The sequence below is a fragment of the Lathyrus oleraceus genome, chromosome 2 (assembly GCF_024323335.1).
Source record: "Lathyrus oleraceus cultivar Zhongwan6 chromosome 2, CAAS_Psat_ZW6_1.0, whole genome shotgun sequence".
Lineage (NCBI taxonomy): Eukaryota > Viridiplantae > Streptophyta > Magnoliopsida > Fabales > Fabaceae > Lathyrus > Lathyrus oleraceus.
In genome coordinates this window covers 149,396,534-149,424,156 of record NC_066580.1, presented here as the reverse complement: position 1 = coordinate 149,424,156, position 27,623 = coordinate 149,396,534, and the positions used below count along the sequence as shown (strand labels likewise).

Genomic DNA, 27,623 nt, shown 5'->3' with positions numbered 1-27,623 from the left:
GAGAGAGAGAGAGAGAGAGAGAGAGAGAGAGAGAGAGAATTTTCTATTATGAAAATACTTGCTAGAATTTTTTTTTGAAAAATACTGGCTAAAACAATTAAAGAGGCACTACAAAGTCAAAATTAATAAATGAATGTAATTTCCTTTAAATAAAATATATAGTAGAATAAAATCAATTAATTCCCCTAAAATAAAATCAATTAATATATCCATAATTTTAGCAACTAAAGTCTAATTGGGACACTAAAATTAAAATAATAATATAGGAAATATGAATCATTGACAAGTCAGATTTTTAACTCTTTATTAAGACTCAAAAATCATAGGACTTTACCCTAGTTTATGAATCTGTGTTCTTTCTAATTCTCAAATCTCAATCTAATTATAATTTCTTCATCTCTCTAGAAAAACATAAGTGTCGACCGTCAATTCAACAAGAAAATTAGAAAAGCATAAGTGCCTACCGTATTTGTCAAACTATCGATGAATCAAAAAACTTATATATATATATATATATATATATATATATATATATATATATTTTCTCTCTCTCTCTCTACACACACACACACACACACACACACACACACACACACACACACACACACACACACACACACACACACACACACACACACACACACACACATATATATATATATATATATATATATATATATATATATATATATATATATATATATATATATATATATATATATATATATATATATATATATATATAATATGGTTATTACTTATTAGTCAAAAATAAAAATAAAAATCTTTTATAAGATGTTAATTTTAACTTTTCAGGATCAAGTTTGATTTGGTGTTAAAAGACTTTTGGAACAAATTGATCAAATTTAAGTTGAAGGTTAAAAATCAACATCAGGTACTATTGTTTCATCTCTTTGATTGCTTGAAATGTTGTCTAGTAAATAATTGTTCGGTCATCTAAAACGAAAAAGAAAGAAACTAATTGAAATTGATAATAAATCTCAAAAGGGTGCTATTTATAATTATTTGGAAAATAACCTATAATTTTTATTTCAAATGATGCAAATCTAGGTAATAATGAAAATGAACATATCCTTGTTTTTGTTGATGAATAACCTAACGCGTCTATTCTATTGGACATTTATGATCCAAGAACATGGAATAACCTTAACAATGACTTAAAATATGAATTACTACTAAATGATCCTAAAAGAGATGTGTCAATTGTGAATGATCCTAAAGATACTTGTGGTATACATTTCTCATCATCATGTTATATCCGTTATTGTTCTAATGGAGAAGAGTAAGATAGGAATTGGCTTATTTATTCAAAAGAATTGAATAAAGCTTTTTGTTTTTGCTGCAAGTTATTTGGTACAAGTTGTAGAATGAATCGTTTAGCAAATCAAGGTTTTAATGATTGGAAACATATTTATGAAAGACTTAAAGAACATGAATCAAGCGGTGCACACATGTCTTTCATGAGTAAATGGATTAACTTACAAATTAGATTTAAGAAAAAGATAACAATTGATAAACATCTTCAAAAGCTTATAAGAAATGAAAATAAATCATTGGAATGATGTCTTACTTAGGATAGTTTCTATTACTAGATATCTAGCTGAGCGAAATTTAGCATTTCATAGAAAAAATGAGAGGATTAATGTGGAGAACAATAGAAACTTTATTTCTCTTGTTGAAATGATTGTTGAATGGGATCTTGTCATGCAAAAATATTTTGAACGTATTAAGAATAATGAAATTCATTATCATTATCTTAGTCATAAGATTAAAAATGAATTATTAACATGTTAGGTAATAAAGTTAGAAGTGTAATAGTCGAAAAAATCAAAGAAGCAAAATATTTTTTTGTGATTCTTGATTGTACTCTTAATGTAAGTCATCAAGAAAAAATGACTCACATTATACGTTATGTGGATGTTTCTACAAGTCCAATAAAAATTGAAGAGTTCTTTGTAGAATTTTTGAAAGTCTATGACACAACAGGTCAAAGATTGTTTGAGGAGTTACAACATATATTGCAAACTCTTGGTCTAGATATTAATAATGTGAGAGGACAATGATATGATAATGAATCAAATATGAAAGGTAAACATCAAGGTGTACAAAGAAAATTATTAGATGTTAATCCTAGAGCATTATACACACCATGTAATTGTCATAGCCTTAACTTGACACTTTGTAATATTGCAAATTCTTGTACTAAAGCTAAATATTTTTTTGGAGTGTTACAACATATTTATACTGTATTTTCTCATTCGAAAAAACGTTGGAAAATTCTTAGAGACAATTTGAAAGGTTTAAATATTACACCATTGTCACAAACACGTTGAAAATGTTGGGGGAGTTTTTCACTAGGGAGCATTGAACATTGTGAGGCTTCTTCTTTTAGAGCAACATCTTTATGAGAGACACACCATATATTCACCTAAAACCTTAAGGTGATAAGTGAGTGGGTTCTCTCACTTATAAATGCTTAAGTCTCCATATTTCCAACCAATATGAGACTATTACCCACACTACTCACACTTGATACATTCTCAACACTCCCTCTCAAGTGTGAGTCCACAATGATCCCCCTCAAGTGAAAGCTCTTCTTACTTCCACAAACTCTTGTACTGCATGGAACGTTTCTTATTCACCACACTGACACTGTTGGCACTCTTCAATGAAACGTTTCTTATTCACCACATTGACGCCGTTGACTTTTGATACAAGTAAGTTGGTCCCTTTCTCAAACCAAAGGCTCATGATACCATTTATTGGGGGAGTTTTTTACTAGGGAGCATTGAACATTGTGAGGCTTCTTCTTTTAGAGCAACACATTTGTGAGAGATACACCACATATTCACATAAAACCTTAAGGTGATAGGTGGGTGGATTCTCTCACTTATAAATGCTTAAGTCTCCACATTTCCAACCAATATGGAACTATTACCCACACTACTCACACTTGATACATTCTCAACAGGGAAAGTTATGTGAATGGTGTATATGCAATTAAATCTCAAACTTCATATGTAAGAGAAGCACTACTTTAACTAGTTGAATAAGATAATGATCCCAAAATTAAGAGTGAAGACGAATCTTTAACAACTTATGGAATTGGAAACTTTGAATTTTTAATAGCTATGATTATTTGGTTTGAATTGTTAACTGCTGTTAATGAAATTAGCAAAAGTTTGCAAAAAAAAGACATGTGTATTGATATGGCTATAGAACTAGCTGAAGAGTCTTTTTGAAATCACAACTTCATATATATTCTAGATCAAACAGTTGACTCACTTGATAGAAGATTTGAGTAGTATAACGCATATGAAAATATTTTTGGATTCTTATTTAGTATTGAAAGGCTTATATCATTATCTGATAGGGACTTCAAAGCATGTTGTAAACATCTTGAAACTTGTTTAAAACATGACGATTATCTTGATTTTGATGGTGAAATTTTGTTTGAAGAATTGAAAGTTATTAGAGAAGTTTTAACAGTTGAATCAAAATCAAGCTATATGATATTGAGTTCTTTAAATTCTTTTAATTGTTTTTCTAATGCATGCATAACTTATAGAACAATATTGATTATTCCTATCAGTGTTGCATCTGCTGAAAGAAGTTTTTCTAAATTAGAATTATTAAAATCTTATTTGAGATCTACTATGTCACAAGATAGATTAAATAGTCTTGCGTTGATTTCAATTGAAAATAATTTTTTGAAGAACCTTGATTATGAACGAATTATTAATGATTTTGCAACAAAAATGCTAAGAGGATGATATTTAAATAATTTGAAGGTTTGGTCAATTTTTTTAAAGGAAAAAGATTTGATAAAGAAGAAGAAGAAGAAGAAGAAGAAGAAGTCTCTTTATAGTAGTTTATGTTTTGATGTAGTATAAATATTGATTCAAAGATTCATACTTGTATTCTTTTTGCACAATGTCAAATAAAAAAATATTTTTTATCAATTTTTTTTATCCTTATGTATTTATTGTTAAAAAAAACTATAGAGGTACCACTCTTTTGATTCACCTAAGACACCCAAATTCAAAAGATCGACTTTAAAATAGACTACAATGAAATGTTTGCACGAGTGTCAAAATAGGACACCATAAGAAGCATCATAGTCTTAGATGCTTGGAAACGTGGATGTGGATGACTTACTTTTTTTTAATTAGAATTAATCAAATCATGTTTGATGAATTCAAGAAGTTTATGAAAATGAAGTTTACCATGATTGTTCTTTGAAGGGTGCAATATTTCTTAAGAGTTGAATGCAAAAAAGCTAGAAATGAAATTTTCATCTAATGACAAAAGTATGCTAAAGAAATCTTGTAAAAATTTGGCATGAATAATTTTAACTTAGTGTGTAACCCTAATAGAGGTGTGCATGGTTAATCAACTTTATTTTATGATTTTTGTTCATAAACCAAACGATTTGTAGTGAAAACTAATTTAATAATTGTAAGTGGTTTTAAATAAGTTAAAAATCGGTTTAAAACCAATTTTAATTATAAATAATTTTTCAAAGGATTTTTCATAAAATCATTTATTTTGTATTTCTTGAAAAAACAATTGCTTTTTAGTGTGATTATGGTGTGTTTCAATATAAATTGAATAATTTAAGTGAATCAAAACAATTATTTTTTAAGAAAACTAAAATATATCTCAAATCAATAACTAAATTATTGTAATGTAAAAAAATTAACAATAAATCAATGGTTTTTTTTCCAATATCAATAATATTTCAGAAATGTTGTTATTTAATATATTACTTCTTAATATCAATTGTTTACCTGAACTTCAAATTTTAACATTTTTATCGATGGATTTCACCGTTCCGTCAACTATATTACATTTTTTTCACGTCACATACCTCATATAGATGCATCATCAATAAATTTCAATCTAATGAATATACTCTCCTTTATTATTATTTATTATTATTATTATTATTATTATTATTATTATTATTATTAATGTTTTATATCAAATTCATATGTATCTGATATTTTTATTTTAAAGATGGTTGGAGTAATAGTTTTATTTTAAAAAATAAATAGGTAAAATAATAATTTTTTAAGAAAAAGTTTTAATTTTATATACGTTTAAAAAGTCTATTTTCAATGATAAATTAAATATCAATATTTTGTAAAAAGTTAATAAATTTAAATTTACTAAGTAACTTATATTATAAATAAATAAATAAATAAATAAATAGTAAAATATATATTTTTTATTATTTATTATTTATAAATTTCTCTTTTATGGAGTTAATTTCAAATTTTAATAAAATAAATTTATAAATTTGTACGTTAGTCTGGTGGTGGTAAAGATAAAGCATATACAATTTTTTTTATAAATAATTATAATGGTACAAGCCCACACATATAAACTTAAAGTGACTTTACAAATATGGATTTTTTTTGGATTTTTCTGATTTTAAAAACTGGATATCCATATATGGCTTTATGGTAATGGTTCAGTTTTTTAAAAACCAATTCAAAAACCAATTCATTCATGAGACTATTTTGGATATATTAGTAGACTGATATATGGTACAAAAATACTTCAAAAATACATTGATTCTAGTGACAAGCAAATGCTAAATGCTACTACAAATGAAAACAAAAGTGATATCCTCTTCAGCAACAAGAGAGTCTTCTTCTTCTTCTTCTTCTTCTTCTTCTTCTTCTTCTTCTTCAGCATCTACGTCTTCTTTGATAGCTTTATCCCACCATTGTTTAATTTCTGTTAACCGTTCCTTCATCTTCTTAAGCCTCTGCAATCACACACCCGACAAAAATCTACATGAAAACAAAGAAAACCCATGATTCCAAATCATGAAAAGATTATTTTTTTATAAAGAAACGCAAGTTCCATGATACTCCCACCACACACCATTGAATCATCAGGGATATTTTCTTCAGAGTTCAAACAACGAGTAACTGTTTTAGCCTTAGAAGGAATGACATCAAATTTGCATCTCCTGAGGTTCTCCGAGGGGAGAGACGACAAGCCAGTAGAGGGTTGCTCATGAAAGGTGTATGGATCGGAGATGCAATGGCGAAGAAAATTTCCGCAGACACTGATAGGAAGAGCACTGGCTGAGAAGCCATTACGGGCAAGAATGAGATCCTCTTGGTTGAAAGAATGCTTCTTGGATGAGCGTTCGACAGAGGAAGAAGACGAGAGTGAACGATGTTTGACGGAGTTATTGTTGTTGTGAGTGTGATGATGATCAAGATCAATAATTATTGATGATGATGATGATAATGGAATAAAAATGGATTGTTGTTGTTGCTGTTTGAGAGAGATTGGAGAATTTTGCATCAATGTAGGTTCTTGTTGAGTTTTTTCAATCGGCAAATCACTCATTATTGTGAGTTTTTTGGTTACAAATTGAGTGTGAGTGGCAAAGAGGAATGAAAAAAGGAGGGAAGGTTTGTTTATAAATAAGAGATATGATAGGGTATTTTGTTTGTTGAGTTTTTCAAGTGTAATTGTATTTCGTAAGTTAGTTGGGATAGTTCGTTTAGAGTTAAACATTTTTAGTTGAGTTCGTAGGGTTGATTCTCTAGGGATAATATCATATGTTAGAATAGAGTTATTATTTTATGCTTATGCGTTTTTATTGTTTATTTTATGCTTATACATTTTTATTGATGCAAATAAGCTATGTTTCCATATATATTCTAATGCTTTAAATTTTAGAATGTCCAAGAAGGATATAAATTTAAGTGGTGATTAATTAAAAGGAGTAAGATTACATAATTAGCCTTGTTCTTAGGCTAATTGGTATTTTTTCGCTTATTGGAGTATATCAGAAACTTCATGTTTTTTCCAATAAGGAAGCTTCTTCGCGCAATGGTCAAGTTCTGAGTGTCTCGGGAAACACCTCTTATTCGTTCTGATTCATTTTGAAAAAGTGGAAGAGGTATTTGCACACATTCTGACGACCATGCTCATGCCACCATGTGGACGTGTCAATCTCAATTGGCAACATGACATTTGTACTATAAACTATCTTGAAAGGTATTTCCTTAATGGTGGATCGGGGTGTCGTATGATACAACCACAAAATCTTTTTAGAAATTGTATTTAAGTACGATAGTACACACCCTAGACAAGAAGTATTTAATCAAATGAAACAAATGGGAATGAATATACCCTGTGTAGTTGTTCTGCACATAATCTCTTGACTTATTCCAACTTTTTCTTTATTCCATAAAGGATCAGTTTGTTGGTTGAATTGGCATGTCTGTTGGCTTGCAGTTGGACTATTGAGACGAACATCGTTTGGATTCTAAGTTGATGGCGAAACTCCACCATGGCTGAGCATGTGAATTGTGTGTTGCTGTCTGAGATGATACTTCTTGGAAAATAGAAACAACAAATGATTTCCTTTTATTATAAACTCCGTACTCTCTCCGTCGTGATTCTGAAAACCATAACTACCTCAATCTACTTTGTAAAGTAGTTTACTCATAAGAGTAGGAACATTAGTTAACCTAGTGCCAATGGGAAACGACCTAAAACGTCAAGGCCTCATTAATGGAAAGGCTACGAGAATGTAAGAGTGTAGAATTTCTACTGAGGCGTGATGAAGTTTAGAATTTTTTTTAACAGTTATCGCATTTCCTAACAAACTCTGCACAATTTTTTGTCATGGTCGACCAGTGGTAGTCAACCCTTAAAAGTTTGTGGGCGAGGACTTTCCTCCAATGTACTTCTGCATACCCATTCATAAACCTCAACAAGAACAAGGGGGATTTCATTCTCGCCCAAACATCTCAGGATGGGGGAATCCTTTCCCATTTTGCAAAGTTTCCCATGCTACCATGGTGTACTTTATCACAAATCTTTTAGTCCTCTTTGGTTCACCTTCCTCTAAATGTAGCTCTTGTGTTGTTAGAAAACACATTATTGATGACATCCACCCTATAGTATGGGTGGTGCATATGGCATTAACCTCTCATTTCTATGTGTTGGGATCTTCTAAAGTCTCATGTATTATAGTCATGTTATGGTTGGGTTTCTTGGTGCTAGAGAATTTGGATATGAGGTCAGCCCGAGCATTTGGTTCTCTGGACACTGATATCACTTCAAAGAACTTAAACTGCTTTTTCAAACCTTTTACCTTCTAAATTTATTTGATGGGCTTAGATTTCTTCGTCTAGTATTTCATGGAGACTTGAGTGGTGATCAATTAAGAGTCATTCCAGACTCTGAGGTTGTAAGTGCCAATTTATCTGGCTAAATTCATTATGACAATAAATGAATTGTATGTTGTCTGATTACTGTTTACTTTGAACTTGAAAATTAGGGATTACTTTATAAGAATGTTACATGGGCTTTCAAACACTACCTTGGCACTACTTCCCTTCAAGTTTAAAGCGTTGTTCACTACAAATGTTCTCATATGTGGAACTTCCATGTAAAATGGACAACTCAATTTAACTACAAAATTCGCCAACACTAGAGACTTATGCTGCCTTTAGGTAAGAAATGGATGTCATACTCTAATAGTTCAACAAACCATGACATCATCATTTATGCCAAGTCATGCTTATTTAATATCTGGAAAATATGATAGTTCATCTTCACCATCACCCTATGCCCCCGGAAGTAGGGCCTCAACGTTCTTGACGTTATCAAGACTTCCATCACTAACCCTCTATTAGGGCCTCAACGTTATATTGGTTCAACGTGTTTGTCCTCGCTTTGCGCCTAATCTAGTATCTGAAGGCAAGCCATTCAAAAATAGTAGTCTTCCATTATTTCTACAACCATACAACATGCATTTTATACACTAAAGGAACTAGATACTGAAATTAAAAACAAAATTAACAACTTCACTTTTGATATTTCCTTCTTCTGTTATACACAATCCACACAACTGAAATCTCTAAGACCTTTACTCAATCTTGATTTTCCTCTTACTCGGATCTAAGATCTTCTCCATGCATCTACTCTACATCAATCTTTCCTCGATCCTACCGTCCCATTGTCTAAGCTCTTGGTTCAATCTAACGGGATATAAACTCCTAACTTTGTTTCGCAACTACCTTCTTTTGTAATTATCGATGTCTTCCATGGATAATAAATCATTTTATGTTTACTCTTCATGGATTATCAATTTTCAACAACATCACATAATCCTAATATTGACATACAGTTCAAGAACTTCACAAACATCAATGAATAAAGACAATATTCTATTATAGCTGTCACTCTCTTTAAGAATTGAGAAACATCTAATTCACGGTATCTTATTAGAGGTCGAAGATGAATGCATATTCAAAATAATATTGTGATTTGGTGTAATTTGAAAGCTAAACACTTTGTATTGAAAACTCTCAAAGTTATGATGTATCACTCACATCTTTGAAAAATAAAACAATGTGAGTTATATATATATATATATATATATATATATATATATATATATATATATATATATATATATATATATATATATATATATATATATATATATATATATATGCTTGAGATAGAGCACTAAAAGTAAACAAAAATACCCATTTGATTCGAGCCAAGTGCAGTGAGTATGATTTGAGTTAAATGAGGAAATTACTTGAACCAGGAACTTAAACCCATAACTTGTCAAATTTGATTTGAATCAATGATTAGAGTCAGTGATATGAGTCAAGGAAATCTTTGATTTGAATCATACTGACATAACTGGAATCCTGATTTTGAAATGCATTTTTTATTTGAGTCAGCCTTTAGTTTTATTTGAATCAAAATTACTTATAATTCGACTCAGATACACTTGTGATTTGAATCACAACGGCAGTGGCAAATATTTTTCTTCACATTCAATTTTTTATTCGAATCATACACAACCTTGATTCGAATCACACTTCTAAAAATTGATTTTAGATTTTTTTTTGAAGTGTAAGACTGAATCTAAAGCTAATATGATAGAAACCATTTATTCATGTGTTTCTTGACCTAAATAATCGACTAAATTGACTTAAACCACTTGCAACTACTTTTATCTCAGCGTTTGATTTATTGCATGAAAAACACAATTTAATACAAAACACCATTTAAGTCATTGCACTCAATTAAATGATATGCTCAAACTCTAACATAGAGGATACTCCATAAAAAAGGCGGCAAACTATAATACTGAAAATGAGATAAGCAACAAAATTGAAACCCTAAAGGGAAGAGAAGCTTCATCCTACACTGAAAAGGAATCTCGAGAGGGAAGTCAGGCTTCCCTCCAAACAATTGGACTTTCTTAACTATGGCGGGACTCCTCATGTCAATGATTGCCTGTCATTTATTAATATTTGCCTTTATTCCTCTCCTGGTTAACAAGAAACCCATAAAATTACCCTCCTGAATCTCAAAGGAGCATTTATAGGGGTTCAATCATATGTTATAATCCATGATTGACTTAAAAATGTCATCAAGATCGGCACAATGATTACCTTCCTCGGAGGTTTTTATAACCATGTCCTCTATGTATACTTCCAGGTTGCATCCAATCATATTAGAAAAAATGGCGTCCATTAGCTTTTCATAAGTAGTGTCTGCATTATTTAATTCGAAAGATATGACCTTGAAATAATACGTTGTAGTTATTAAACATGAATGCAGTCTTGGGCGCATCCAGGGGTCCATTTTGATATGGTTGTAGTTTGAGTAGGTGTCCATGAAGCTCAAAGTTTTGTACCCCGACGACCCATCAGTCAACCTGACAAGGTTTGGCAACAGTTAGGGAACCTTATGGAATGACATGTTCAAATAAGTGAAATCCACATACATTCTCCATTTATGAGACATTTTTCAAACAAACATTAAGTTCTCCAACTAAGCTTGGTATTTAATTTCTATTATGAAACCAACTTATTTCAGTTTGCAAACTTCTTCATTGATGGTTGCTAGATTCTCCTCGCCTACTTTGCATTTTCTTTGTAGTATTGGCTTCATTTCCAAGTTGATAAAATGGAATACAACTCTGGTGTTAATCCCCGACATATAAAATAGGGGTCTAAAAGAATAAATTGATATTTTTCTAGAGCAGAGCGACCAACTCCTCCTCTTCGGGTTCTGTCATTGAGGTGCCTAGTTGGTGGTGTGGAGTTTCAGTAGCCCAATTTGGACCTCCCTCTGGTCTTATATAGGAATAAGTCTCTCCCTTCCCACGTTCTTACCAAGGATCTTAATCCACTAAGTTCACCCCACAAATGTTTAGCTATGGTGCGACACATACTTCCATTGCCACACTTTTGATCCTTAAACTGTGTTTGTAGCATGTATCTATAGTATCTTGGTCTCTCTGGATCATATAAATACGTCCATTATTTAGTGGATACTTAGTTCTCAAGTAGAGCGTTGATAGGAAGGTCCCTAGGGATATGAGGTTAAAATTAAGCCGCCTGATGATTATGTTGTAGGAGGATGGGACATCTACGATGAGATACATGATTTTTATCATTTTGGAATTCTCCTTCAATTCGGACACCCATTTAAGAGTAATATAACTCTTCACTTGGACTTGTTCGCCAAAGAAACCGACAAAGGAACACTTAAATGACTAAAGTTTATCTGGATCTAATTTTTGTATCTCAATGGCGTCCTAGTATAGGACGTCATACTAGCTTTCCAAATGTATTAACACTCGTTTGATTTCCCACTCGGAAAGTTGTACCTTTATCACCATATGGTCGTTTTCACGAGGGAGGACCTCGAAAACATCTTTATAGGAGAAGATGATCTCGATCTTTGGGGTCTGACTTTGGCTTTGTGGGGATGACTCCACCCCTATAACCTAGAAGGCATATCTTTTACCTGATGAACTGGATTCTTTGTCCCCAACAAACCCTTTCATGATGGTATTAAACATATGGTATAATGGCCAGTCCTTTTCTCTTATTTCGGCCTCTTTGTCTTTTCTAGACACGAGGCTTATGGGTTTGTCTAGCCTCTAAGCTCTGTACCCCCCTCCCTTACTTGTTGAGAGCTTCTTGTGATATACTTTTTAAATGACTTTCTTGAATAAGGCGCACAATCTCTCTTCAGCTAGTGGTAGTCGTTAGTGTGATGTGCCTTAACATTGTGGTATTTGCATAACCAGTTGGGTTAGGGCCCTATGAGTTTTGACTTTGGAGTTGGTGGAGCGAGTTATTATGAATGTGGAGAAATTCATGTTACATATTCTCTCAGTGAGTGTTGAGGGCGTGAAGTTTTCCATGGGTCTCTCATTATATTTGAAAGTTTCCATATCCCTAACGAGCGAAGTGTAGTATCTCTGACACTTTTGTTACGACGGATCAGACCCACCGACAACACGTTCTTTGGCATTCATGTGTTTCTTTTCTACATTTCTCTCTTCCCCTTGATATAAAACTCATCACATGACACAGTTTCAACCAAGAAACTAAGGGCTTATGGGCGAGAGACTCGTTAAAGTGTTCGACCTTAAACCAATTTGGAATGCTCCCATAGAAATTTATTGGTTTGGATGTTTTACCTTTATAGTCACTTCATTGACCGAATGAGGTACTCCCTTAGGGAATTTGAATTCCCGTGATGGACATTAAATAGGCTGGTTATTGAAATTTTCACGTGTTTACTCGCCGAAAACTGATGGACCAATTTCCTCGAGAAGTCTTAATAATTGCTCAATAAAAAATGGGGGAGTTCATGAACAACCTGAGAGTCATCTCCTTATAAGTACCAGACAAGAGTTTGAATTTTATGGAGTCATAAGTGCCATTTTTTGCCAATTGATTATTGATGGCATCGATGTGTTTCTGGGAGTCCCTTTTCCCATCAAATTTCACCAACGATGAAAGTTTGAAATTTTCTAGTATGGGAGCGCTCCAGGTCTCATCAGAGAGAGGTAGGGGATTCATGACCTGATTGTCTTCGGACAGGTTGTCACCACTACGCCGTTCTTGAAGGGTTAGGACATGGTCTTGCAAGGATTGGTTAAAGCGACACAATTCTTCAATAGTTGATCACATCTATAATAAGACCTCGTTATCGTTGTTGTCGATACTATTAGTTGTTGTGGTGCCTTGTCATGCCACCATGGTGATAGAGATGACTAAGGGGATTGAGTATTAAGCGAGGGTGTGGTCTATGTCAGTTTTATCGAGATCCCACAATGGACACAAATTGTACTTACAAAAAATACAATAAGATATACCCAACTCATGTTATGAATGCAAGAGGGCTTTTAAGTATGTTGAATATCTAAATAGTGAACAAATCCTCCCAACCATAAAGATTGAGATATTTATAGCCCCGATCTGTGGGCCAAGTTATGGGTGAAGAACTAATTCCAACCCAATTGCTTGGCTATGACATGGGAATAAGAAGACTCGTTCTTCCCCAAGAATTGGAGGAACATTTTCTTCCTTGAAGAAGTGATAATAATCGCTCCTTTAGGAGTACCTAGTCTGACACGTATTGACGTGGTTGCCGCTTAATGAATATGGGTTTGAGTCAGAAGATCAATACCCTAAACATGATGAGTCGAATCGGACGACTCATCATAACCAAAGTTAAAAAAATTTCCTTGCTTATAGTCAAATATTTCATGTTAATACTCTTAAACCCCATATTAAATTGTAGTCTATAGGCCTAAAGTAAGTCCTACACATATAATTTTTTTTATTGACATATTTTTTTCTTCTTCTTGAATTTATCATCACATATTTTAATTAATTATTATGGAACATTCAAACATTGAATATTAGAAATGATTTTTAAGATAAAAAGTAAAATATGACTAAAATTTTAAAAAATATTATATATATATATTTTTTTTCTCTCTCTCTCTATATATATATATATATTACACAAAAAGAAAAAAAAGATTATATATGTTTATAATTGAAAAATCACGTATTTTATAGAGATTAAAAATATTCAATTTTTGATTATAAATATTATATTTTGGAGGTAAAACTTTACAATGTGAGTAACAAATATTAAGGAAAATTATTTTCATAAAATATTTATTCCCAAACGAAATACACATAAATCAATCCTTTCAAACACAAACATCGCAGGTAAAACCCTCTTCCAGTTTCTGTTATCCCTTATCACTGTTCGAGGAAGAGCCAAAAGATTCTAACTTCAATTCAACAAACCGTCATCATTTCCCCCTCACTGTAAGTCCATCTCTATTCCTCTCACTCAAATTGGTTATTCATTTCCCACAATTTCAAAAGGGTTCAATGATTCTATCTATCCAAAGCAATTCAATTTTGGGTTTCTTTCTTTTCAGTATTTACTTTACTTGTTTGTTCAAAGTTTGTATTTTTATGTTACCCTTTTGTTTATTATGCAGATTCAATGGTACTCAACTCTTGAAAAATATGAAAGTTATGAACTTTTCTTGTGCCATAACAAAACCCAATTTTCCGTTTTCTCAAACAGAAATGCCAATTTTGACATTTGGTCATTCTAAGTTGACTGCTACCCTAGCTTTTCATTTGCCATGTATTTGTGTTAGGAAGATGAGGTTGATTACAAAGCTTCAGTGTTCTGTTGCTGATATGACGTATAGTTCCAGTGCCGGTGGTTCACGGGGACCTAATCGGGACTCTGGTGAAATTCAAAGGAAACGGGGAGGTCCATATGTTGGTTACATTCGTCCTAGTTTATATGAAATGAAGAAAGATAAGGCGGCGTTGCGTGAAAATGTTTATGAGTTCTTGCGAGGAATTGGCATTGTTCCTGATGAGCTTGATGGTCTTGAACTTCCTGTTACGCTTGATGTTATGAAGGAGCGTGTGGATTTTCTTCATAACTTGGGGCTTACGATTGAAGACATTAACAACTATCCTCTTGTTCTTGGATGCAGCGTCAAGAAGAACATGGTGCCTGTGCTTGATTACCTTGGTAAATTGGGAGTTAGGAAATCCACGTTGACGAAGTTTTTGCAGAGATACCCGCAAGTGCTTCATGCTAGTGTGGTTGTGGATCTTGTGCCGGTGGTTAAATATCTTCAAGGGATGGATATCAAACCCAATGATATTCCTCGTGTTCTTGAGAGGTATCCGGAGGTGCTAGGATTCAAACTTGAGGGAACTATGAGCACGTCAGTTGCTTATTTGATCGGAATTGGTGTTGGAAGAAGAGAACTCGGAGGCATCTTAACTAGATACCCGGAGATTTTGGGGATGCGGGTTGGTAGAGTCATCAAGCCTTTTGTGGAGTATCTAGAAAGCTTGGGTGTTCCAAGGCTAGCCATTGCTAGACTGATAGAGACACAACCTTATATTCTTGGATTCGATCTCGACGAGAAGGTGAAGCCAAACGTCAAATCCCTCGAAGAGTTTAATGTTCGACGAACATCAATTCCCTCGATAATCGCTCAGTATCCTGACATCATTGGAGCCGATCTAGAGCCAAAGCTTGCCAATAAGAAAACCGTTCTCAACTCAGTACTTGATTTGGATCCTGAGGATTTCGGCTTAATCGTCGAGAAAATGCCGCAGGTAGTAAGCCTCAGTAGTACACCTATGCTAAAGCATGTTGATTTTCTTAAGGAATGTGGATTTTCCCTGCTGCAAATGAAGAAGATGATTGTTGGGTGCCCTCAACTACTTGCTTTAAACATTGATATCATGAAACTTAGCTTTGATTACTCGCAAAGCGAGATGGAACGGCCTTTGGAAGACTTGGTTGAATTCCCAGCATTTTTCACTTATGGTTTGGAGTCAACTATAAAACCTAGGCATAACATGGTCGCAAAGAAAGGATTGAAGTGTTCGCTGGCATGGATGCTTAATTGTTCTAATGAGAAATTTGAGCAACGGATGGATTATGACACTATTGACATGGAAGAGATGGAAATGAAACCATCGTTTGACATGAATTCATTGATGCGACCAAGGAATGATGAATCGGATTCTGATTATGAATACAGTGATTCTGATGATGATGAGTAAAATAATTACTACACTTTAGTAACTAGTCTGCCATGGAGAATTTTGATCTTTATATACTGATAGTTTCAATGCTGTAATGTACCATTGAAAAGGTATGTATATGATTCGCAAGTACACGTGACACATTTACAAGCTTTTTTGCATCCTAATTCTTTTTGTTTGTTTATGTGATATGGTGTTGTGTCATTTTACCTCTTACATGTTGTTTTTCACTTTTAGACAAGTAGAGCTACTTACCTAAAAAATTTGTAGTATTAAACTTTGTGGAATTGTGAATGAGATGTTAGTTGACTAACCAATAAGTTTTGACTAGGGCTGTTCATGGCACCGTTCTGCCAAAAAACTGAACTGAACCGAACCACAATAAAAGGTCACCCGAACCAAATCAAACCGTTTGGGTTTATTCAGAACCTAACCGAACCAAAACTATTGTATTGGTATAGCGGTTCCCGAACCGTACGAAACCGTTAGAGGGCAGTTTTTCCCTAACCGAAGCATTTGTTAAAGAACCGAGCCGTTATGTTTTCATTTTGAATTTTTTTAATAAAAAATTTTAAACTTGTTTTATCATTTTTTATTTTCAGTTTTGGTTCGGTTCTTTTATCATTTGGTTCGATTCTAAAACTGTTTGTACAACATGGTTTGATTTATTAACCAAACTTAACGGTTCGGTTATTTTAAATCCAGTTCGGTTCAGTTCATAGTTTTTTTTGAAGAGTCCTAGTTTTGACAATCTGAGAGCGACTATGTTCCCTTTTAGCTAATGTATGTTTGGATTATCATCATTTATATTTTGATTTTAAGCAGATGGTTATGAATTGTACTTCAGGTTGAATGCGAGTTCGGTGTCAAAACATTTCACTGTTCGCTACCGATGCGATTATTATACATCTAGTTACATTTAATAAGTTCATATTCTCAAATTATAATTGGTATCGACGACATGTCATTGCTTCATACTTGCAGACACTGTCATTTTTATCCTCATGTCCAATGAAAAATCTGTGACAAGCATCAATAGTTCCTCATAAATGATATCAGCAATACTACTTTTGTATGAGAATTTGAGAATACTATGGTCACATTGTATAGCTTCGAATCGCCGCTTTATCGAGTACACTTGTCATTTATCTCTTCAAGTGAGATCAATGATGGTGCAGCAATCATCATTGTATGTTATTTTCTGTTATAGTTCCACCATTTCACTTATTCTTCTATGTTATTAATGTACAGAAAAGAAAATCTTGAGCACTAAAACTTAATCTAGTAGTGTGTTTTTCATGCCTTGTCAAGAAATCTTGCGAGAGCATGAAATTCTTATAGGTGTGAAGACTACAGTTAGTCTTGCATGATCAGAAAGGGAATAGTCTTCTGGCCAACTTCCTTTCTCCGTCTCTTGAGGGAACAACACTGCATTTTTGACACTAAAACCAATTGTTTCCTCCTCTTCGATATCATTTGATTCTTCGTCTTGCTTCTCGGTCTTGTTGTCATCTCTTCCGATAATCCGACCCTGTTTGATTCCATATTCGATACTGCAACCACGCAATACTACGTATTAGATGAAAAAAACCAACCGGTTTAATCTGTCTATAAGAACCATCGAGATAATTCAATTGCAGGTATCATGAAACACTGACACGTACGCGAACAATGACACCGGTAATAGTCTGATAAATTCATCTAAATACTTTACCAGAAATTCTTTATAATCAATTACACCATTTCCATCTATATCTGCTTGAAACCACAAGTCCTTTGTTTCTTCATCACTCAAACCATAGCAATGACCAATCAAATTAAGCTGCACAAATTGTAAAAGGCTTTCACCATGAGATTTTTTCTCAAACAGGTTTTCACATTATTTGAAACATTCTAGTGTACACTTACCTTTTGAAGTGCTTTACTAAAACTAGAATATGCAATACAATCTTCGTTTTCATCCTTTAGGAAATCAAATGCAGCACTCTCTGTCAGTGAAGTTCTTTGCAATAGATACTGAAAAATGAAAACAGAGAATTAAATTATAAAACATGTTACAGGTTATAGTAAAGATGGTTAAAGATTACCTTGAACATGCCGAAAACTGCTTCACTCCAGCTCGATTTTAGTAGTTTTCGACATTTGTCAGGATTCAGAAGCCATATGAAATCAACAGCGCATGTATTTCCCAGATGGTTGCGGTGACTAATCCACTGTAATGAACATTGTAAGACATGTGATATACGAGGAAAATTCGAGTTAGAAAAGGGTTACCTTGTGTGCATCTGCATCAGTATAGTGATGTGCAGTATCATAGGATGATACAAACCCTTGAGACCTTAGGAACATGTAAACATGTCCGCGTTTGCTTCCGTTCCAATCACTGCAAAACAATAATTGTATTTAAGATGTAAAACACTGACACGAATACGATACTAACATGTCGATCTTGATAATAATTTGATACAAGAGAATAATTGAATGCAATCATGTGTGTCAGATACTAGACAGACATATCTTTAATCTGAAGTGTCAGTGTCAGATACTAGACAGACATATCTTTAATCTGAAGTGTCGATGTTACATAACGTTACCCGCATAGTATAATTGGTAAAGGTTTAAGTTGACACTCGTTCTGATAAGATTCCACATATTGAAGTATCTTGTAAACCTGTAAAATAAAACAAAATTTCATCTTTGTTTAGCTACAATTGTATGCAACAAAAATGCAACTTAAATACCAAAACTAAGTGCTTAATTACATACCTGATGCAGCCTCACAAGGCAAAGACTTGAATCATGAGGAAATAGTAGGTGAGTATTGACAATTAAAATTTCATTGTTTTGACATTGTGAAAGTGGAGAAGTTAATTCAACATGTAATAATTGAGCTACTCGATCACCACAGTCATTGAAATGTAACTCCTTATAGTTTATAACTTTGAAATATTCCTTTTTCACTGCTATCAGAAGACCTGAAAAATGAAATCTCAAAAATTAGCATTTGTGCATAAAAATTCAACTAGTATTACTTTCATGAAATCATCATATGGGAAATTAAACTGAGGACAGTTTTTATTGACTAAACTAGAGAACACTTTTCTGACCCGGCCCGTCTAGAAGGCCTAATGAGCCCAGAGGCGAACGTGGAGCAGGTGAGCCCTCACTATCAACAAGAGTAGGTAATTCCAAACTCTTACCCATCGTCCAGATCTATCGAATGATCCACTGCACAACACGCCGCGTTCCATGCAAGAGGAAACACGCCATTTCCAAGTAATTCAAATCCATTTTCACTTTGCATCACTTTTTATACTCTCACTGACTTGGACGTTGAACCGCCAAACATTCAGCTAGTGTTACAAAATATATTCCTTATAAACAGCTTATACGAAAACAGTTAAGCTAAAAAGCATACCATCACCGCGGTTGTTAGTCCTTCCGAGCTTAAAATGAACATAACCAGCATCACCAAGTCTCTTCTCATACAGATTAACAAGCTCTTCATTTCCAACCCAAAATTCCTGCACAATTCCAACACATCATTAACAGATTTCTTAACAACAAAAACCAAAAGTTTCCATACATCGTATACGCAAAAATCAACGCAGGGATCGAACTCTGAACCACCATCATAGAACAAACAAAAAATGCAAACCTGAAGACAAATAATGGAAGATTTCTCAAACAATAACCAATCCAATATCCTGTTATTCCTAGCCAGCCAACATCCTCTATACTCACTCTCACGGCAACTCTCATCCTGCTTCAACACAACCAAAACATAAACAACAATAATCATTTTCAAAAAATGCACAATGATGTAAAACAAAAAGAACAACCTCATGGTTAAGACGCTTGTATATAGGAGCAAGAATGTTGAAAGTGGTGCAGCTAATACAAGGTAGTTGTTGCTGGTTTTCTTGCATTGCGTAAACTTGAGTCTTTGAAATTGTTCTTCCCATATTCTTATTTTACGTACAATAATATATCAAAGCTGGTTTTATATAGATATATTTGCAGAATCCTTTTTTGTTGCTTTTCCAACAAAGTATCTAGTACCAACTAGGATGAAAAAGAATGGCACACTAAACACCGGCCACTGACAAAAAGTGTCACCTTAACTTTCTTTGTCTGAATTTAATTTGTGTGTAATGTACTCAAACTATTGTTTTCCTTTTCTCTACAAAGATATTTGAATCTTATTAAATACAAATACTTTGTGGATAAAATTAATCATGGTTTGAGTGTTGCTTTGGAATTTAAGAAAGCTTGTTGAACTTATCATAGTTTAAAGTATGGAAAATAATCTTCCATCATTATCTAAATTTTGACGTACTATGGAAAAATAAAACATAAAGATTTCTCATTCTCATATGCTAACATGTATATTATAGTGTCATTATATAGAGGAGATTATAGTTACATGGAGTAAAATCTAGCCTAACAATTAGGAGAAATTAGATATACATGAATCAAACAACTAATAGACATCTAGTACTAATTGATACAATATTAATTAGGAAATAAATCACATATCTTAAACATCTATTATGTGATCTTTCTATACTCTCCCTTAAGCTGGATCAAGAGGATTGAGTGATCCAAGTTTGGACAACATGCGATGTAACTGTGTGTTTGACAACATCTTAGCGAATACATCAATAAGTTGATCATGACTACGTGTTTAAGCAGTTTGAATAACACAATTTTGAACTTGGTGACGTATAAAGGGACAATCAACTTCAATGTGTTTTGTTCATTCATGAAGAACAAGATTCACTGTGATGTGCATAACAACTTGGTTGTAACAAAAAAGGGTCATAGGAAGACTAGTTGGAAAACCAAGATCAACAACACTAGAACGGGTAACAACTTGTTGTGTTTTTTGCTACGCCAAGAAACAACATTACCACCAACAAACATACAATAACCAGTAGTTAATTTTTGATCGAGTGCATTTCCAGCTCAATCAGAGTCACTATAACCGGTTATTCGCGTGTGACCGTTCTTGGCTAGGACAATTCCACGTCCAATAGACCCTTTAAGATAACGCAAGATGCACTTGATATTGCCCAAATGAAAATTTATAGGAAAATGCATAAATTGGCTAACAAGACTTACTGCATAAGTTATGTCAGGTCTAGTAATGGTAAGATAAATAAGCTTATCCACCAATCGCTGATAGTCACTAAAATCATGTAAATGTGTACTTGCAGTATCAAAATTCAACTTGCTATCCAATGATGTAAGAGTCGACTTACAAATCATCATATCAACATCTTTAAGTAAGTGAATAATGTACTTTCGTTGGTTAAGAAGTAGACCTTTGCTAGAAACTGCCATTTTAATTCCAAGAAAGTAGTTTAAGTGGTCAAGATCTTTGATCGGAAAAAGAGACTGCAATGTGCTCTTAAGTTGAGAAATAACATGATTACTATTTCCAACAATAATAAGATCATTGACATGGACAAGAACTACCAATGTTTCATTTGAGACATGTCGAACAAATAATGAAGAATCTGTTGCACTTCTTAAGAAACCCAATTCTTCAAGAGAAGAACTCAATTTTGCATGTCATGCACGTAAAGATTGTTTTAAACCATACATAGATTTGTGAAGTTTGCAGACCATTGAAGAATCTGAACTTTAAGGATGTCCTAAAGGTAATTTCATGTATACCTCTTATTCAAGATTTCCATGTAAAAAGGCATTCTTTATATCCATCAGGCTCATTGACCACCCATAATTTATAGCTATAGGTCGCACCTCGAAAAATGGGAACACGACTTTTATTTATTCCTAAAAAGAAAAAGGGAAATATCGATAAAACGAAAGAAAGAATGACAATGATATTGGTTGTCGCAACCAAATCAGGGTTCAGGAGTCGATTACGCAAGAGAAAGATATTATCACCCCTCACGTCTGTTGTACTCAACGGGAACCATTAGGTTAGTTCTGCGCGTTAGTGTCAATTTGAAAATGTTAGACTTCTCGAGTTATGAAAAGGGAAAGAAGAATAAGATCAAACGAAAAGAGAAAATATTTTTGAATTTTTTATTAATGTGTCTGACAAGATTTATAAATCCTGCTCCTACGTATCTCCGGGTGCAATATAGAACTCAAGGCTTACGTAGTTCAGGGTAGAAAAAATTTGTTTGTTGGTCGATTTTAGCGAAAGCTATTTTGTATCAATCAATGGAAAAACATTATTGGCTACCCAAAACAAGTGGATAAGGGAACGTTTGCATCACGGCCGAATGGATTTACAAATCAACATTCGCGGGCACCATCGTTAACTTGCTCACACGTTCAAGTCGATGAAACATTGTTTTGCATCGTCTTGAGACAAAATATCTTTCATTTACGAAAAGGGTTTGAGGATCAATCGCATGATGGCGAGAAAAGAGTTTGATTGGTTTGGATGTGTTTTTGGATGATGAGAGGGTTCGGAGGGGTGAGAACTACATCTCGGTTCTTAACTCTCGGGAATTCGTGGACTGCACCAAGTTTCTTTTTCATCTTATTTGTGAAAGAGTTTAATAAGAATTAAGTGTTTTTGAATTTTGATTGGGGAAAATGAACTTGACGTTGGATCAAACATTTTGTTTATGATACAAAAATGAAATGGTTTGAGAAATAACTTGAGGTGCTTATTAAAGAAAATTGTTTGGTGTTAACCAAATTGAATTTTTCAAATGATTGATTTTATTTATGAATGTTAATGGATATTAAGCGATTGATTTTGGTTTGGAAATATTTTGGTGTGATTTTGAAAAATATACTTGAAGTTGATCAAACACCTTTGATTTTTAGTATTTTTTGAAAGGTTAATTTTAAGAGTCATTTTATCTTTTTGGATTAACAATTATGCATCAACTAAAAATATAATAAAATAAACTAAAAAAATAAAGCAATAATAACAAGAAAAAGATAAAAAGAAATAATAAAAGTGAGGGGACACATTACCAATACAAGAAGCAAAAGAATTAAAAAACTAAAGAAAATAAAATAAAAAATAAAAATAAATTAATAAATAAAATATACAAAAGACCAAAGAATGGAGCCTCGAAAGGGTGCACTGAGCAATTATAGGGTGTGAGGGAGAATTCATCTTCCCCAACCCCACATTTGGTTACTATTCTCGTAACAACAAAAATGAAAAAAAAGGGCTCCAATAAAAACGTAAAAGCACCATAACTTTCTCAATTGTTTATTGAATTAAGTAAATAAATAATGAAAATTTATCTACTTGATCTCACAAACATAATAATATATTTAGAATCAGCAAATAAACAACAATAAAAATCGAAAATCAACAAAAATGCAGCAACATATATTTGCTTGATTCAATCATCTTATCCACTCTCATGGCAAACGAACCTGAATTCATGCTCGGGATACTGTTGGGAAGCTATTGGATACATTATTTATGTAAAACAAACATCAATTTATATTTTATCATTTTTGTTCATGGAGGTTCAAGAACACTTTAAACTCTTGATATTGAATCAATGGAGTTTTCATACAAAATAGAGGTGATTAATTAAGTGCAACAAGCATAATAATGCAAATAAAATTAAATAAACGAAAATTAAATCATATCGAATCACTTTTGCTCATGAAGATTCAAGAACACTTTAAACTCTTAATTTTGAATCAATGGAGTTTCCATACAAAATGATGATGATTAAGGTACTAATTAAATGTAGAAAGAATAATAATGTAAAGAAAATTAAATAAACAAAAATTAAATCACATTTAATCACTTTTGCTTATGGAGGTTCAATAACACTTTTCAACTCTTGATTTAAAATCAATTGAGTTTTCATACAAAATGGTGATGATTAAAATACTAAATAAATGAAGAAAGAATTAAAAATGCAATAGAATTAAATAAATGACAAGCATAAGAGTCTACCTAAAATAAAATTCAATAAAGAAAGTAAGAAATGACTTGAAGAAAAATGAAGAGAGTTTTAGTTTTGTTTTTGTGAATAATTGATGATGAGATTTGTGAATAAGAATTGTTTTATTTATAGGTTCTAAAAATGATAGTTTATTAATTATGTAAAAAGTGTGAGTGTTTTCTAGAAACTTATTTAATTAAATAGTGAATAATGATGTAATATATGCATAGAATAATGATGTAATAAATGAGAGATATTTTGGACCTTCTAGAAACATTATTTTTTGTTTTATGATGCATGAAAATGATTAATAAAATTCAAATGGATATTTTGATGATAAATCAAATGATCATGGATTTATTTTTAAAAATGCATAATGAAAAAAAAAATTCAATTTTAGTCAATTTCTTCAACATGTAAAATGTTGACTTTATGTTGAATATTTTACTATAATGCATATATGCATGATTATTATAACTTTTTCTGATGAAAAAAATGCATATGGCTAAAAATGCAAAACTTGACAAATGGACATGTATCAGACGAATTCAAAATATCCGGACAAAATTGGGGTATGCACCACGAAAAGCAAAATACAAACTGCGTTCATTTTAGCAACATAAGCAAAAGTCTCCTTATAACCCACACCAAGTGTTTGAGTAAACCCTTGGAATACAAGTCAGGCTTTATGTCTATTGATTGTGCCATCAGAGTTAAACTTTGTTTTAAACATCCAACAACTTCCAACAATTTTTTTTTTCATTGGGAAGTTTAACAATAGTCCAAGTTTGATATTCTGCCAGAGCTTGAAGCTCTTCATGCATAGCCTTTTGTCAAGTTTCTTGATTATTTGCTTCATAGAAGTTTTTTTGACTCATGTAAACTAGAAATGGCAAGAGGAACACTGCATGACTTGAGGATAAGAGATGATATGTGACATACTTGAATGTTGGATGACATACTGAATACGCAACAAAGTCTTAGAGATTTGGTGGAAGAGCATGATTTCAGACAGGATATCGATAGGAGAAACATCTTCACATATAGGAGACATAAACTCAACTTGTAATTGGTGTCCTTGTGGAATACCAATTTATGCGGTTTGAGAACAATCAACATTGGCTATATTTTTTTTCTAAATCTGTATTGGCAGATTCTGCTATTGAAACAAGATAAGAGGTGTCAATGCCCACATCAGTTGAAGTATGAGATGAATTTGACTTATTGGATAATTGATAACTTACAAAAGGTAAAGGAAAAATATCCTCAAAATAATCTTGAGAGTTGGTATAATAAGGATTTATTTCTACAAATTCAACCTCTCTTGTAACAAACATTTTTTGAGATTCAGGATGATATAATTTATATCCTTTATTTATTGATGAGTAGTTCAAGAAGACACACTTAACAACTCATGGATCAAATTTATCACTGAAAATTATTTTGTATATGCATAAAACATGTGCACCCAAATACCTTTAAATGAGACAAATCAAAAGATTTTCCCTGCAAAATTTTAAGAGGAGATTCAAAGGATAATATCCGACTTGGTAGCCGGTTAATAATATAAACTGATTCCAATACCCCTTGAGAACAAAATAATTTTGGAACATGCATTTGTATTATCAAGGAACAAGCTATTTCCCATAAGTCTATATTCTTGCATTCAGCTACGCCGCTTTGTTGAGGAGTACCAACAAAACTATTTTGATGCCCAATACCATGAGAATTTAAATACTGTGTCATATTTTTAGACATGTATTATATGCCATTATCAGAACGAAGAGTTTGAATTTTGCTAGAAAATTGATTTAGGACAAGCATGTGAAAATCCTTAAACACATTCATAACTTCATATTTAGATTTCAACAAGTACACCCAAGTAACACAAGAAAAATCATCAATAAATATAATAAAATATTTAAAGCCATCAAAAGATTCAATGGTAGGCCCCAAATATCGGAGTGTACAAATTCAAATATTTTATTACTCTTAGATGAAGATGAAACAAAAGGTAGTCTAGAAGACTTTGAAAAATGATATGTATCACATGAAATAGATTTATTGTCCAAATGAGGAAGACTAATGGTTAAATCAAAGCCTTTGAATTGAATCTAATATTATGATTATATATATGGGGATTAACTTACTCTAAGAGTATTTTTTTTTAACTTACTCAAAATCATAATATTTGAATCACAAGACTAAATTGAATTCAAATGCTATAATTTGAAGTAAATTAAAAAAATACTCTTGAAATAAGTTGAATCACAAGACTCTCTATCTATCTATCTATCTATCTATCTATCCATCTATCTATCTATCTATCTATCTATCTATCTATCTATATATATATATATATATATATATATATATATATATATATATATATATATATATATATATTATGGCCGTCATTATATTGAGAAGATTATAGTTACAAGGAGTAATTATATATGAATCAAACAACTAACATACAAACATCAATTATGTGATTCTTTCTATACGTAAGATATTCCTTTAAATCACTTTAGTTAATAGTTATGCAGAGACATCAAATACAAGAGTATAGATTCGAATCTATAATATCTTATTTATTCATTTTTAAAAGATAATTTCAATCCTACGGTATTAGTTTAGGTGTATAATTAATCTAACTAGCTTGGTTTTGTTTTCATTTTGGGAATATCAACCTACCATAACATAGACAATTTATTTTGGAGATACACATGGTTCATTTCCTTTCATAATTTGTTTGTGGTCCCTTCTAGTTTTCTTGTTTTCTCTTTTTCATTAGGCATGTGGATGCGAGGCATGTGGATGTTAGGGTGATACGGACACAATATTTTTGTTGTTGTCATGTTTCTCTCATGTTAAAATCCACTAGATCTAAGATTGATAAAGTGTAATCAGAGTAGTTTGGAGTAGAGCTTCATCAATTAGAAGAGTACTTGTTCCCATAATACAAATTGTATATTTGAGATTTTTTTTTACGTGATGTCATATTTAGTGTTTTCAAAAATTGAGAAAGACGGTGATGTCATATTTAATGGTTTCAAAAATTGTGAAAAAAGTTAAGGAGAAGAATATATTTTTCGTTTGAAAATTGTATTTAGGTAGATTAAGAGTGCATGATTTTTACTGACTTTAGAATCTTATTTTAAAAATGAATCAATAGTATATCAAATGTTTGTTTTGGTACTGAGATAAATATTAATTTGTGATCTAATTTATGAATTTAATTGATATATATTGATAGTATAATTTTTTTTATATTATCAGTTAATCACAACAATTGAAAGATTTGATTTTTATTTTAATTATTTGAAAAATAATATAAACGGATGATTGTAATATATTAAACTTTTTCCATTGATAGTACATAATAATTAATCTTGTAATTTTATTGTTTTTGTGGGTTTTGATAAGTTTATGGTGAGGGTGGTTTGAGCTCTAACCTGAATCTTTAAAATCTTAGTTGCATGGAGGATTTCTTTGCTTGTTTTTTTTTTTGTTTTTATTGTATTGTTGGCTATATTATTTTTTCTTGTTGAATTTTATTTGTATCATTGGTAATTCACTATGCATTATGTGATTTGAGACTATTTGTATTTTAGTGTTCATCATTTCTTAATATATTAATTCTCTATTAAAAAATGTCTAAATTTGTAATTTTGAAGAAGGAAAAATATATTAGTATACGTTTATTTAATAATTTGTTTTTGTTTTTGAAAAATATATTTTTGAATTACATTGAATAAATTTTTTT

General features: G+C 32.1%; 1 protein-coding gene and 1 pseudogene across 2 annotated transcripts; one reads left to right on the top strand and one right to left on the bottom strand.

Annotated features, from left to right (window-relative positions):
* The first annotated feature begins 14,010 nt into the window (after nt 1–14,010).
* LOC127118603 (transcription termination factor MTERF4, chloroplastic) lies at nt 14,011–16,148 on the top strand. 2 transcript variants are annotated; one of them, XM_051048825.1, is made up of 2 exons: nt 14,011–14,177; nt 14,357–16,148. In XM_051048825.1, exon 2 carries the CDS (start codon nt 14,385–14,387, stop codon nt 15,960–15,962), a length of 1,578 nt encoding a protein of 525 aa, XP_050904782.1. In that variant the 5' UTR covers nt 14,011–14,177; nt 14,357–14,384; the 3' UTR covers nt 15,963–16,148. The 2 variants fall into 2 exon arrangements, with proteins under 2 accessions (XP_050904782.1, XP_050904783.1); XM_051048826.1 differs by having other exon boundaries at nt 14,026–14,177; nt 14,522–16,148.
* An 819-nt stretch (nt 16,149–16,967) lies between these two features.
* On the bottom strand, nt 16,968–20,092 carry LOC127118604 (uncharacterized calcium-binding protein At1g02270-like; annotated as a pseudogene).
* Between the last annotated feature and the right edge of the window lie 7,531 nt (nt 20,093–27,623).

What these genes read in the sequence shown, in the direction of transcription:
- LOC127118603 (XM_051048825.1), top strand. Translation starts at nt 14,385, where the DNA reads ATGAAAGTTATGAACTTTTCTTGTGCCATAACAAAACCCAATTTTCCG.